At 43.2% G+C, this 15,862-nt stretch overlaps 1 protein-coding gene and 1 long non-coding RNA gene across 3 annotated transcripts in view; one reads left to right on the plus strand and one right to left on the minus strand.

Moving 5' to 3' along the window:
• Nucleotides 1-2,060, minus strand: part of AGFG2 (ArfGAP with FG repeats 2) — a 35,759-nt gene extending 33,699 nt beyond the window's left edge. For both annotated transcript variants that reach the window (XM_006155713.3, XM_014590584.2), the window contains exon 1: nt 1,840-2,060. In XM_006155713.3, the coding sequence (XP_006155775.1) occupies nt 1,840-2,060 (221 nt within the window). The remainder of the gene's footprint in view (nt 1-1,839) is intronic.
• Nucleotides 2,061-2,492: 432 nt separating this feature from the next.
• The window catches only part of LOC106735629 (uncharacterized), a 37,673-nt gene continuing 24,303 nt past the window's right edge, over nt 2,493-15,862 (plus strand). The window contains exons 1-2 of the long non-coding RNA XR_001370918.2: nt 2,493-2,547; nt 2,638-2,717. This is a non-coding gene — a long non-coding RNA (uncharacterized LOC106735629). The remainder of the gene's footprint in view (nt 2,548-2,637; nt 2,718-15,862) is intronic.

The following is a 15,862-nucleotide window of genomic DNA, read 5'->3' on the forward strand; positions in this document are numbered from 1 at the left end:
AAATATTATCTGTGGAATACTTTAAGCCAAGATTTGGAAAATAACAATAATGATGTCAGCATTTCCCATTTATTCAGATTTTAACCTTTCAGACCATCACTGCTAACCATGAGAATGAATAAATACTGTTTCCTAATATTTTCTTATAGGTCTTAGCTCTGACAGCCCATCAATTTATCCTCCTACTTCTCTCTGCTTTTCAGACTCTATAATCAAATGTTCCTTTTTGTAACAGGATCATCAGAAATCTGCTCTTTCTCTATTTTACATTCTAAACACTCCTAAACTTTGTTCCTTTTCTCCTCAGGATATTCATCCTAGTCTCTTGCTTTATTTGAGTCTCTAGCTCAACTTAAGATATATCCTTGTTTGGGTTCTAAATCACTGCTCCAAGAGCTACAATGGCTTTTTACTTAGACCAAACTTGAGTTGATCTTACAACATACAAGTGAGGTTGATCAGAACATAGAAGTTTGGCAAAGGAGGTAAAAAACAAGAAAATTCCAAACTGTATTTTAGGAGAACTGGACACTCATTTCTGGTCTGCCACGATCATAACTAATATCGAGCAAATGCTGAGAAAAGCAACTCCCATATGGCATTGGGTAAGTTACTAAATCTCTCTTTGCTTCTGTTCTCCCATCTGTCAGGCAAGAACAATACTGCTCACTCCTTACTTTACTAAGGGTGTAAGAACAAGAGAAGCATTTCTTGTTAAAAAACAACAGTGTATCAAACTAAATAGTAAAAAAAAAAAAAAAAAAGGCTAAATGAATTCCTTGACAAACATAATGGAAAACAATCCAAGCTTGGTATCAGATGTTAATTGTGCATTTAAACAAATAATTCCCTGAGGTAGGAGCAGGAGGTGGGGAACTTTCCTATATAATCAGAAATCTGGGCTAGAACCATGGCTCTAAGGTACAACCAAACACTGCACCAGTATCAAGTGTAGCACTGCAGATTACAGGACAAAGCCCCCCCCCCCAAAAAAAAAAAACCCACAAAAACAAAAACCCTAGAGGGGTTTACTAGATGTTACTACCAGGATCCAGTCATGGCAACAAGGAGCTTAAAGGTGTAAGTGATTACACTTAGGGATGGCTCATGCAGATCTCCAACCTCTGGAAAAGTTAAGAGTTAAACTCTCTTCCAGGGTAACCCATTGGCTCTCATCACAGATTTCATAAGGGTCTACCCTTAAGGTAGCATTCCAAAGTCCTGTAAGATTAAGATCTGCACTTTAAGCCTGGACCATGGCTTCTTTCCTGCCACTATCTCTAGGCTATCAACCTGTATTAATTTACCTATTTCAATTAGTTTCTGCATCTCAAACTCCAGGAGGAACATAAGCCAGAAGGAAGATGCATTCCTTCACCTTGAGCTATAGCCACCTCCATTCAGTGCATACTCAGATCAGTTTTCTCTCCTTCCTTTTTGGATTCCACCTGCACGAAGTGCCCTTTAAATGTATATATCAATTTTTAGCCTTTTAAATTCCTACCCCCTACTCCATTCCGAGTTCCTTCAATTCTCCCCATTTGAGTTCTCTCCCTCTCCACTTGAGTTCTCGCCTCCCTCAGGGAGTTTCTCCCTTTCTCTACAGTTATCCTTCCACCGCGCCCCCCCCACACCCCCCCGCCTCCGCCTCCGCAACGCGTCTCCAGCCTACGTTTTGTCACTTCCCTTCCCCACGACACCTCTGCAGCAGACGACCCTCTCTCACAGCCAGCGAATCTCCTGGTCTTCCCACCGCCCTCCCACCTCGACTCCCTCGGTTCCCCCATGCCAACTTTCCGCCCCTCCTGCCCAGTCCTCCGCCCGCGCCGGTCCACTCACAGGAGGCCGGAGCAGGTGGTGCAGACGAAGCTGCCTACGGTGATATCCACGTAGGTGACCCCGCGCTGGGCGCACTCGAAGCAGTGCCGGTTCCCGGCCTGACTGCAGCCGCCCAGCTCCCGCACCCGGCGGCACCACACCTCCGAGGCCGCCTCTGCCTCCGCCTTTCCCCCGCCGACCCCGCCACCTGGGCCTGGGCCCTTCTTCGCTGCCATCACCATCGCTCACCGTTAGCGCGAGCCTCCACCACTCGCTGCCGCCCCTGTCCTGCACACTGATTGGCTGGTCTTCTCCCACCTCCCTAGTTTGATTGGCCCGGCCTGGGACGGTCTCCAGTTACTGGAAATGCCAATGCCACGCCCCATTGCCTTCAGGCCGGAGGCCTCTCCCATTGGCCTGCAGAGACCCCGGCCACCAGAACTGTGCGTGCCCTCGCCTTGTCCCCGCCCCCTCTCGCCACTGCCTCCACTGCGGCCCGCCCCCCGGATTCGATTGGCTAGTTCCCAGCACTCGGGCTCCGACGCAAACCCTGATTGGCTATCAGAGCTGCAAAGTTAGCGCGCGAGACAGAGGAGGTCTCGCTTGTGTGCGGTTCGCTTCCATCCGACTGATGACGTTAATTCCCGCCAAATTTCAAAAGCCTACTCTAGATTCTCCAGTGTCACACTAAGCAAGAGAGAAATGGTGTGTGAGGGGCTGATGGTGAAGGTAAAAAACAGAGAGCCCTCAGGGAGGGGGTTGGAGAAGGAGGGAGTACTTTGTAAATGCCACTTCATTTACTCCTGCCCTTTGCCATAGGTGGAATCCTCATTTTACAGTCTTTAAACAACTTGAGGGGGAATCACTCAACTGGTATGTGGCCTAGCCAGAATTTGAAGGTGGGTCTTCTGACTTTAAAAACCCTTGCTTTTAACTTCCTCATTATGTGGAATAGTATTTGATTATTCATTGCCAAACATTGAGTGCCTACCAGGTTCTGGGAATGTTTTGAACACTGGGATTGTAGCAATGGCCAACCAAGCAAAACCCCTGACCTGGGCCAGCTGGTGGAATGGTGGTTAAGATGGCTAGATTCCACATGGCTGACTGCACAGGTTCCAAGTCCAGACCTGTAGCCTGAAAAACAAAACTTTCCTTCTCTCTCTCTCTCTCTCTCTCTCTCTCGTCCTTTTCAGTGAACATAAATACCCTATATAAATGAAAGCAAACAAACAAACAAACAAACAAAAACAAAGAAAAATCCCTATTCTTCTGGAGCTTACATTTTAGTGAGGAGCACAGGCTAAACAAATTATATAAAGAATAATCTGTTAATGATAGATTCTATGTAGAGAATTAAAGTTTTAGAAAAGAAAATGACTTGATGGGTACTTTAGATTGGGTTGGTCAGGGCAACCATCTCTACAATAGTGACATTTAAGTCAAGACCTGAAAAACAAAAAGTAGTCAGCCATGCGGAGATCTGAGGAGGAGCGTTCCAGGCAGAGGGGAAAAAAACAAGTGAAGAAGCCCTAAAGCAAGAAGAAGCTTGATGTGTTGAAGCAGCCAGAGTGGTTGGAGCATGGTGGGTGAGAAGAAAGTGGAAAAATTACTCTAGAGTGGGTCCAGCCATGTAGAACCTTCTAGGCTTTGGTAAAGAGTTTAGATTTTCTTCCAAGTCTGATGGAAAGCTATCTTAGTTAGACTTAAGCCCCACTGTGTTGGAAACTCTAAGCACATTCTATCTTGTTTCTTCATAGTGCATTATCTTTACTTTCAAGTTCATCTTATCCAGCTTTAGCCTTCATGCCTATTACAGCAGCAGGATGAGCTGCTTTCTCCTCCTTTTCCTTCTTTTTAAAATTTGCTAGAGGCATGTGTGCTAGCCAGAAAGAGAAAGAAAAAGTGAGAAAGCATTCCCCGTGGGGTATGGTCACACAGCAATCCCTTCTCCACCATTTCTCCTTTCAGGATTTTGTGGGCACACACACACATGGACACGCCTGGGAAGTTTTTCAAGTCACTGATCTGGGACTTGAACCATGCACTCAGCCATGTGTGATCTAGCTGGCTTAACAACCACATCACTGGTGGGCCCTGAACTCCATTAAAAAAAAAAAAAAGTTTTTGCCATAGGGCATATGTACTCACTAGAGAGAGACAGAGAGAGAGACAGACAGAGAAAGTGAGAAATCACTCCCTAGGGAAAATGGCTATATTACTCCCTTTTCTTCCATTCTCCTCTCAAGATTTTGGACATGCACACACATGTTCTCAGTGTGATTTTCAAGCCACCAGCTCCAGAACTTGAACCAGAGTCAGCCATCTGGGAATCCAGCACCTTAGCCACCATGCCACCTGCCAGGAAACTACAGAAAACCTCGCTGGTTTTCATCTCATTAGTCAGAGTTATGACTAAATATGACCACACATAAGTGCAAAGAGGGACTCTGAAAAAGATATTATTATTATTATTATTATTTTACTTTCAGGTGCTAACCTAAACTTCAGAGATTTTATTACTGAAGTAAAAGGAGAGAAAGGCTGTTGAAATAAAACAGTCTCTGCCACAGAAGCCATTAGAAGGGTTGTAGCAGGGGCAAGAAATTATTTTCAGTTTTGAAGAAAATCATTGCATAACTTCCTACTGTGGAGAAATGGAACTAGGACAATTAAAAAATGGTTTCAGCAGGCCAAGTGAAAGATGATGGTGGCATAGACTTCTCTCTTGGTTGGAGAGAAGTAGATTGATTCAGATAATGTTTTGAAAAATAAATTTCTTAGGAAGGGGCCAGCTGGTGGTGTGGTGGTTAAAGCAACTAGATCCCACATGCTGTCTGCCAGGTTCAAGCCCCAGACTTGGTGGCTTGATAAAAACACGCCAGGTATGTGTGTGTGTGCCCAAAATCCCAAGAGGGAAATGGAGAAGGGGTTGTAGTTTGGCCATCCCCTCTAGGAGATGATTTCTCATTCTCTTTCTCTCTTTCTCCTTGTCTGTCTCTGTTGAGTGCATGTACCCTATGGCAGGAAAAAAAAAATCACAGGATAGGGGCCAACTCTGTGATACAGCAGTAAGGGACTGCCTTAAGAGAAGCTGGATCCCACATGGTAACTGTAGTTTTTCTGTTTTCTGTTTGTTTGTTTGTTTTTAATAATTACTTATTTAATTTTATTTTTCATCATCATTATTATTACTCAAATTTGCTATAGGGCACGTGGCTCACCAGAGACAGACAGACAGACAGACAGACACACACACACACACACACACACAGAAAGAGAGAGAAAGGGGCCGCAGAGTGAAAAGCAAGCCCACAAGTCTGGAACCCAAACCATAGTCAGCAATGTGGGAATCCAACGCCTTTAACCATCACGCCACTTACTGGTCCTGGTGACTGTGATCTGAATATGAAACATATGAAGTGCCCAAGATCTGATGGGCTAGAGGACTAGAAGGGTGGTTATCTCTTTCTCGCTCTCTCATATGCACATATGTACATTTTATCGCCAACACAGAAAAACATTCCTTTTTTTAAGGAATTATTTTGTTTCACTTTATTTATTTATTTATTTTAATTTGACCAGAGAGTGTCAGAGAGAGAGAGAAAGTGAGAAAGCAAGCCGCCAGGTCAAGGACTCGAACTGCGGTCGGACATGTGGGATTCCAACACCCTTAACCACCATACCACCTGCCGGCCCCAACAAAAACATTCTTAAAAAATGGTTATAAAAAATTCACAGGCCTTGGGACCAGCAGTTAGCGTAATGGCTATGTCACTAGACTCCCATGTAGTTGACTGTGGTTCGCATCCTGGACCTGGTGGCTTAAACTCACACCGGGTGCGTGTGCATGCGTGCCCAAGATCCCAAGAGGAGAATGGAGGAGAAGGGATTGTGGCGTGGCCATCCCCTCTAGGGGGTGATTTCTCGCTTTCTGTCTCTCTGTCTCTCTTTGTCTTTCTAGCGAGCACACGCACCCTATAGCAAAAACCTCTCCAAAAAAAAAAGAAAAAGAAAAAGAAAATTCACAGGCCTTGTTAATGAATTAGATGTGGGAGGTTAAAGAAAGAGGATCCAATAGCAACTGCACTAAAGAAGGACTATCCAGTAGAACTTTCTGTGACGATGGAAATGTTTTGTATCTGACTGTCTACTGCCGTTAACTTCTAACTATATGTGGCTGTTGAGCACCTGAAACGTGGCTAGTAAATTTTAAAAACTGAAACTTAAATTTAAATTTAAGTAGCCACATGTGGTTAGTGGCCGCCATATTGGACATGGCAGCTCTAGATTTTTGTTTCAGGTGGTTTATTGGTGCCATTTATTGAAAAAGAAGGGAAATGAAGGAGGAGCAAGTTAGGGGATGTGATAGTTAGAAATCAGTAGTTTTGCTTAGAATATGTTGATTTGAGATCCTTGGGAGGCCTCCATGGAGTTAATCAAGTAGGCAGGTAGTTGAATAGTCTGGATATCCTGGTAAGGCCAGAGCTGGAAAGGTAAGTTTTGGAGTCATCAGTATATAGAAGTTATTTAGAGATAAGGGAATGGAGGAGGTTGCTCATGTATAGCATGTAGACATAGAATTGGAGAAGGCCTGTAACTAAGCCTTGGCCAATCTGACATATAATTTGTCCCACTGTTTCAGTTATCACAGCTATAAACACACTTCAACATCCCTAAAGGGACACCAAGTCACATCCAGATATGCAGATGAGATCGCTCAGCCTATTCTAAACTCTAAAATTTTTCTGATTTTCAGAGTTTATAGTTTTTGAGTGCTGCCTATTCCTCCTTAACCGAGGGCTATTTCTTACTCTCTTGAAACCCTGAAAAAATTGATAAATTTAGCTACCACCAATAGGGAGTAAAAAAAAAAAAAAGTAACAATAATGTAGACTGTGATAGTTTTCTGTTAATTTTTGCCACTGGGTGTGGTTGTTAAAGGGCAATCACAGGTTCATCTTCTCTTTTCTACTCCACCCACGCCATATCAGGTAGTAACAACCCTATTTCCTCTTCATAATCAGGGAGAACACAGTCAGCACAGGGGTACCCTTTTCTGCCACATCCCTGGTGGCATTGGGAGTCCCAAATGGCCAAATTTGGGTTCCTTTATTGGGTTCCCTAGGAACAACAACTTGCCCTTGTGTGGTTAAATCCATAAAACATAAGTGACCTGGAGAATGGAAAGCAAATATTTTTAGAGAGAAAAGCTGCTACCTCACCACAACTCATGGTTTCTGAACCTCTCTACTGGCTGAGGGAGAATTGGCATTGCATTTTAGTCTGCCTTTGGATCAGATATCCCTCTGCAAGAGAGCACCCCAGCCTCACAGGTGTGGTCTCTTGGATACACCTAGATCTGTTTTCAGTTGACCATTTCATTGTTCTATAAGGCCAGCTGCTTCTGGCAGATGGGAAATATGATAATGACCCATGGCTGGCCAACTGTCTCCTTTCTATTACTAAGAAGTGAATGTCTTGGTTGTAGACAATTTTGTCTGGACCACCGTGTGTTATGCAGTCAGTAATTCCAGGGATGAATTACTGAAATTGGAAGTGTGAATAGGGAAATAAAATACAAATACTATTTAGAATAAATGTTTTTTCCAAAGTGTATGAATCACTTCATCCTCTATGATAGAAGGATCCTGCTAGAGTTGACCTGACATAGATTTCTAAAGATTCCCAAGAAACCTGGTGACCCATTAAGCCCTCAGGATGGTATCCAGCCTCCTACTGTATTCATTTATTGTTTATAATACTTTTTTCTTTATTTTCCAGATAAAGATCATATTCTTTTCAAAGAATGACAGTTTTTAAAAATTAATTTATTTTGTAAAGAGGTTTTTTTTTCTGTAGGATGCCTGAGCTTGCCAGAGAGACAGAGAGACAAAAAGCGAGAAATCACCTCACAGGGGGGAATGGCCACACTGCAATCCCTACTCCTCCATCCTCCTCTCAGGATTTTGGGTACATATATGCATGTGGCCCACATGACTTTTTTTTTTAACTTTATTTTTATTACTACTATTATTATTTTTCAGTCTGATCAGACAGAGAGAGAGAGAAAGAGAGGGAAAGGGGAAAGTGAGAGAGCAAGCCTCCAAGTCCAGGACTTGAACCATGGTCTACCATGTGAGAATCCAGTGCCTTTAACCACCATGCCACCTGCTGGTCCCAGCCCACATGACTTTTAAGCCACTGGGTCCAGGCCTTGAACCGCAGTCAACTACATGGGAGCCCAGTGACATAATCATTATGCCATTTGCTGGTCCCCAAAGAATGATAGTTTTAACTTCTTGGGATATTTTTCTATCTCGCATTCATTTCTCTTGTCTAACTAAGTTGTTTTTTTGTTTGTTTGATTTTTTTTTTTTTTGCTATAGGGCGCGTGCGCTCGCTAGACAGAGAGAGACAGAGAGACAGAAAGTGAGAAATCACCCCCCAGAGGGGATGGTCACGCCTCAATCCCTTCTCCTCCATTCTCCTCTCGGGATCTTGGGCACGCATGCACACGCACCCGGCATGAGTTTTAAGCCACTGGGTCCTGGACGCAAACCGCGGTCAACTACATGGGAGTCCAGCGACATAGCCATTACGCTAACTGCTGGTTCCCAGATATTTTTTTTTTTTGAGAGGTTTTGGCTATAGGGTGCCCGCACTTGCCAGAAAGACAGAGAGAGACAGAGAGACAGAAAGCGAGAAATCACCCCCCAGAGGGGATGGCCACGTCACAATCCCTTCTCCTCCATTCTCCTCTTGGGATCTTGGGCATGCACGCACACGGGCCCAGCATGAATTTAAGCCACTGGATCTGGGACTCCAACCACGGTTGACTACATGGGAGTCCAACGACATAGCCATTACACCAACTACTGGTCCCTAATTAAGTTGTTTAAATGTCCAGAACCACATCATAACTATAGTGGATATCTTTTCTCACTCTCTTCCTTAATGGAAGTGTATCTTTATTTCCCTAGAAAGCTTGCGTTGACTTTGGGTTGAGATAAATATATCTTACCAGACTAAAGAGCATTCATTAGGGCCAGCCCATGGCCTGGCAGTTAAGGTGGCTGGATCAGATGGCCAACTGTGTGACTCAAATTCTGGACCTGTGGCTTGAGAAATACCCCAGATGTGTGTGCATGCTTGCAGAATCCAAAAATAAAGAAGAATGGAGAAGAGATTGTAGCATGGCAATACCCCACGGGCGGTGCTTTGTTTCTCCTCTTCAGTGTCCCCACCAATGCACATGCTATCTGGCTAATTAAAAAAAGAAAAAAGCATCCATTTATTTCCACATTATTTATCAGTTCCACTGTTTTGTTTTGTTTTCTAACCTAATTTCTGGTTCTATCTATTAATCTTTTTTTTCTATTTCTCTTAACTTTATTGGTCTTTATAATATCTTAACTCATATGCTTATTTTATTGTAGTTTTTGTCTATCCATTTAACAAAATGAATATGAATATTTAATATGCCAAAAACATGAACATTTTTTAGCTGTATCTCATAGATTCAGATATATTGGTTCTTTATTATTGTTTTCTAAATATTCTGCATTTGGTTTGCATTTCTTCTTTTTTTAATTGCCAGAGGGCTTGTGTGCTTTCTAGAGAGAGACTGAGAGAGGAAGGGAGAGAAATAGGGCATGGTCACACTATGTTCCTTCTCCATTTCTTCATCCTGTGGAGCACACACGCACATGTGCCCAGGATGCTTTTTTTTTTTTTGAGAGATTTTCACTGTAGGGCACGTGCACTCGCCAGACAGACAGAGAGAGACATAGAGACAGAAAGCGAGAAATCACCCCCCAGGGGGGATGGTCACGCCACAATCCCTTCTCCTCCATTCTCCTCTCAGGATCTTGGGCACGCACGCACACGCGCCCGGCGTGAGTTTTAAGCCACCGGGTCCGGGACACGAACCGCGGTCGACTACGTGGGAGTCCAGCGACATAGCCATTACGCTAACTGCTGGTTCCCGGTTTCTTTTTTTTTTCAAAGCTGCCAGGATTTGAAGTGTGATCCTGGGATCCAGTTCCCTTTACTGGGCTATGGAGCTGACTCTTAGTTTGCATTTCTTTATTAATTCAGAGTTGTTTTTCTTTCTTTCATTTTTAGAGAGATTTTTGCTATAGGGTGCATGTGCTTGCCAGAGGGACACACAGACAGAAAGTGAGAAATCACCCCACGGGGTGATGGCCATACTGCAATCCCTTCTCCTCCATTCTCTTGGGATTTGGGGCACACACTCACACGTGCCTGACATAAGTTTTAAGCTGCTGGATCCAGGACTCAAACCGTGGCTGACTACATGGGAGTCCAGCGACATAACCATTATGTCATCTGTTGGCCCTTCTTTTTAATTTTTTTTTAAGATAACAATAAAAAATGTTCAGGCAATATGGATACGTATATAATATTAGTGTCTGCTTTTATTAAATAGTGATCAGAGAACGATGTACATGCTGGTTCTATTTTGTTGGAGTTTAATAGGCTTTCTTTAGAGTGTAACACAGAATTTTTGTGAATATTACCTGAGTACCTGAAACTATTTGATAATATGAGATTTACCTTATTAATTATGCTATTGACATCATCCAACTCATTTACTGAGCGTTTGATAATGGGAAGTTCCTCTTTTACCTTGCTATCTCAGAGATGGCCTCATGCAATGGTTTACATGTCTATCATTTAGCCCCATACTTCTGTTTCTCAGAATTAAGTTTGGTTCCTGAAAACATACCTGACAAGAGAGTAGAAGGGTATAGTTCTAATGACCTTGTCCAAGTAGCTTATTTATACATTCAAGGTCTGGATTTTGCCTCTTAATGGAAAGCTTCTGCGTTTTAAGTTTTAAATTTTAAGTTATCCATTCATTTTAGCCATGACAGAGACAGAGGCAGAGAGGCATGCACCCCCTAACAGGGTCCCCATGCTGCAATCTACCCCATTCATTTTTTGCCTTAAGGCATGTGCTCTCAAGAGAAAGAGAGACAGAGACAGAGATGGTGAGAGGGAAAGTGAGAAATCACCCCGTGGGGGGGATGGCTACACTGCAATCCCTTCTACTCTATTCTTCTCCCAGGATCTTAAGCATGCATGTACATACGTCTGGCATGAGTTTCAAGCCACAGGGTCTAGGACTCAAACTGTGGTTGGTCATGTGGGAGTCCAACAACATAACTGTTATGCCATCTGCTGGCCCCAATCTACCCCACTCTTAACTAGCCTAGATCATGGGCGTGCACATTTACCTGGAGTTTTCAAGGAGATCCCAGGACACAAATCTAGATCCTTTCCCATGTGGTTTCAGCTGAGTCCTTGCTGCACCATCTCCTGGCCCCGTGGATTGCCCAATTTTGATGCAAGATGGATTAAACAATGATCTGTTCAAGTTTCCTGTTAACTTTTTAATTTTTTTTAGTTTGCTACAGGGTGTAGGTGCTCATTTGATGGTGGGGTTGGTAGGAGTGAGAAATCACCCACCAGTGGGGATGGCCATGCCTCAAACTTTCTCCTCCATTCTCCTATTGGGATGTTGGACATGCACACACGTACCCACCATGTTATTCAAGCTGCCAGGTCTGGGACTTGACCCAGAGTTGGTCACATTGGGTCCAGTGCCTTGCTAGCACTAGATTGTGTGTGTGTGTGTGTGTGTTTGGAGAGGTTTTTACTATAGGGAACGTGCACTCACCAGAAAGACAGAAAGAGACAGAGAGACAGAAAGCAAGAAATCACCCCCCAGGAGTGAAGGCCACGCTGTAATCCCTTCTCTTCCATTCTCCTCTAGGGACCTTGAGCACACAAGAACATGCACCCGATGTGAGTTTAAGCCATCGAGACTGGAACTGCAGTCCACTACACAGGAGTCTAGCGACATAGCCATTACACCAACTGCTGGTCCTGATTTTTTTTTTAATTGCCAGAGGGCATATGTGCACAGCAAGAAGCGTCAGAGAAACAGAGACAGAAAGAGGGAGAAAGCATCCCCCAATGGTGTGTAGTTATGCTTCAGTCCTTTTCCCTTCATTTCTCCATCCCATCGGGATTTGGGGCATGTACACACACATGCCCAGCATGTTTTTCAAGCTGCTAGAGTGAGGGTTTGAGTCATGGTTGACCACACGGGCTCCAGCTCCCAATGTACAGGACTTAAACGCCGTACTTGAGGACCAGTCCACTCTTTCATTTAAATGACTGAAAAATGGACAAAATAAATAAAACAAAAATTTTCAGACATTGGACAATAGGCAGGACCGGACAGTGATCTCTGAGCAAAGGGAACAGAATGAGATCAGTCCTACCATTATCCCAGTTTACTGCCTGCAGGGAGTTCCCAACCTGCAGTGCAAGAAGGGGGAAACCATGTAGCGCTCACTAGCTTCCTTGAGTTGAGAAGACAGAACTGAAAATTTAGGGAGGCCAAGACAGCTTGTTTTAGAGGGCAAAGTATTGGGGGGAGAGAAAGGAAAGGAGGAGGGAGAGAGCTACTACTAAGATTTTTCAGAGGGCCCCTCTTGAGTGTTATTCTGAGTACCACTTACTAGTACATGTATATGAAGAAACTACTCAAGTCTAGATAATGATTCACCAGAAAGGAATATGTGAAACAACTTCTGGAGATCACACACGGCTGGGAATAGTTCACATTCCTAACAGGCAGAATGGTGAAACCTCATAATACACAAGGCAAGCTGAATGATGTTGCTCTCAACAGTAGAACAAATCAGCCCTACTGAAAGCTGCCTTGGCCCCTACTGACAAAGCTTAAAAACAAGCCTTCAAAAAATATCACAACCTGTTTACAAACAGCTTAACTGCATCTCAAAATAGAGGACAAAAATATTTGAACAAATACAAAAAAATCTAGAACTCAAATGTAAAATTTGCAATGTCTAGCATCAATAAAAAAATGTTAGGACCAACCATGTACTGCAATGGTTAAGTACTGTGCATTGATAGCCGGGTCCCACGGCACTGACTACAATTCAAATCCTGCCTTGAATCACAGCTTGAAAAACACTCCAGGCGTATGTGTATGTGTGCCCCAAATCCTGACAGAGAAATCGAGGAAAAGAGATGGCACAATGACCATACCCTGTTTAGGAGTGTTTTCCCTCTCTTTAGCAAGTGTATGCACCCTCTGGCAATTAATAAACATTCAGAGGTGCAAAGGAGCAGGGGGCGAAAACCCATCATGAAGCAGAAAAAAAAGATAGAAAAAGACCTAAAAATTACACAGATGATGAAATTAGTAGACAAGGCCATAAAAGTGACTATTAAAAACATACTTTGGGGCCAGCAGATGGCATGGTGGTTAAGGTACTGGGTTCCCATATTGCCAACTGTGGTTTGAGTTCCAGACTTGGCATTTGCTTTCTCACTTGCCCTGTCTCTCTCTCTCTCTCGTGAGGGCACATGCCCTGTAGCAAATTTTAAAATAATAATAATGATAAATAAAACAATTCTTTAAAATATCATATTTTAGGGGCCAGGAGATGGTGTGGAGATTAAGATGGCTGAATCCTATGTGGCCAACTGCATGGTCAGCAGTTTAAAAAATATACCAAGTGCATGTGCGTGCTTGCCCATAATCTCAAAAGGAGAATGAAAGAGAAGAGATTGCTGCATGGCTATTCCCTCTAGAGGTTGCTTTCTCATTTTTCCTCACCTTTCTCTGCCCTCATCTGTCTCTGGTGAGTGCACACATCCTATAACAAAAACAAAAAACAGGGGGCCAGCAGGTGGCATGGTGGTTAAGGGCAGTGGACTCCCACATGGTCGAGTCCCAGACCTGGCAGCTTGCTTTCTCACTTTCCCTCTCTCTCTCACTCTGTCCCTCTCTGGTCAAATTTTTTAAAGGAAGGAAGGAAGGAAGGAAGGAAGGAAGGAAGGAAGGAAGGAAGGAAGGAAGGAAAGAAAGAAAGAAAGAAAGAAAGAAAGAAAGAAAGAAAGAAAGAAAGAAAGAAAGAAAGAAAAGAAAGAGAGAGAGAAAGAGAGCGAGAGAGAAAGAAAATTCTTAAAATAAATAAATAAAATAAAACTTTAGACCCAGCCATGGAGGCACAGTGGTAGTACAACATTCTGTAGTGCTGGAAGCCATATGGATGATCAGGGTTCAGTTTCCAGATTTACATGTACACATGGCATGAGTACATGTGCTCATGATCCTGACTTGCTGAAAGGTTAGAGGGTAGAGGGATAATAGTCTGAGACTTGGTTTAGGGTGCTTATCTTTTCTCTCTTTTTTTCTCACTCATGAAACAAACAAACAAACTTTTAAAAAGTGTGTTGAGGGGTCAGTTGATGGTGTGGTGATTAAGGCACTGGACTCCCACATAGTCCATCATGGTTTGAGTCCTGGACCTGGTGGCTTGCTTCCAAACTTTCCCTCTCTCTCTGATAAGTGCACATGCCCTATGGTAAAACTTTTAAAAAGTAACAATAATAATAATAATAAATAATTAAAAAAAATTAAAACAAAAAAGTATGTTGAAGAAAGTAAAGGAAAGCATGAGCAGGGGCCAGCAGGTGATGTCATAATTAAGGTACTGGATCCCACACAGCTGACTTCATGATTCGAGTGCTGGACTAGCAGCTTGAAAAACACACTGGGCACATGTGCATACATGCCCAAAATCCTAAGAGGAGAACAGAGGAAAAGGGATTGTGTCATGGCCATCTCCCCTAGGAAGTGCTTTCTCACTTTATCTCTCTCTTTTTTGGTTTCTGTCTCTGGTGAGCTCATGTGCCCTATAGCAAAAATCAAAGCAAGCAAGCAAGCAAGCAAGCTACTGTACCAAATGTTAAGACTCCCAGCCTACTCTCACCCCCTGCTCCCAGATGATGCCAATAGCCATGTGTGCCTTCATCTTCTGGGCAGGATTTTAGAAGTGTTTCCCTGGGAAATATGACTACTCCAGAACAGACTTAAAGAAACAGAATTCAGTTTCCCCATGGAAAGGGCCAGCTGGATCACCTTACTATGAACTCTATTAGTGGAAAAACTCCACCTAGCACACAGAGCTGCCAACCAACTTCTTGAGCTCACTCTAGTGCCCACCTCAGGATCACTATATTTCTGAGGAAAATCTCTTCTATGAAAGGCATAGATCAAAACAAATGAATAGAGCACCAGATGGTGGTACAGTGCTAACGCCATGCTCTGACAGGTTGACCCACATGGAAAGCTCTGGGTTTGTGACCTGGAGACCTCCCTGAGTATCTAGGGCACATGTGATCTGGGACTGGCTGAGGCTGAGGGTGAATCGCCACATTCTCTGTTTCTTTGTCTTTCTCACTCATGGAAAAAAATAAATAAACTAAAAAAAATTAAACAGAAGCAACTTGAAATAAACAGATATTATATAAAGAGAAGGAAAATTTACCAAAACTCCCCCACTTTAATGAATATCCTTGGAGAGATAGATAAGATACTATATACTCATAAAACAAAAACATGATACACTTTTTTTTTTGAGAGAGAGAGATTTTTTGCTATAGGGCGCATGTGCTCACTGGAGAGACAGAGAGAAACACAGAAAGCAAGAAATTACCCCTCCCACCAAGGGGAATGGCCACGCTGCAATTCCTTCTCCTCCATTCTCCTCTCAGGATATTGGGCACGCATACACATGTACCTGGCATGAGTTTGAAGCCATTGGGTCCAGGACTCGAAGCACAGTTGGCCATGTGGAAGTCCAGTGAAGTAACCATTACACCATCTGCTGGTCCCATAGTGTACTTTTTAAAAGAATATTCAGAGAACAATAAAGAAATCTAGGAAATTAAAAATGCAAAAAGAAAAATGAAAGCCTCGGGTTGGCCCCATAGCCTAGTGGCTAAGGGAGCTGAATCCCACAAGGCTTTCCATGGTTTGAATCCTGGCCCTGGTGGCTTGAAAAATATACATGTGCATTTATATGCATGCTCAAAATCCTGATGGGATGAAGAAATGGAGGAGAAAGGATTGCACCATGACCATACCCTATTAGGAAGTGCTTCCTTTTTATCTTTTCTCTCTCTCGCTCTT

This window comes from Tupaia chinensis, unplaced genomic scaffold (genome assembly GCF_000334495.1).
Source record: "Tupaia chinensis unplaced genomic scaffold, TupChi_1.0 Scaffold000465_1, whole genome shotgun sequence".
Classification (NCBI taxonomy): domain Eukaryota; kingdom Metazoa; phylum Chordata; class Mammalia; order Scandentia; family Tupaiidae; genus Tupaia; species Tupaia belangeri.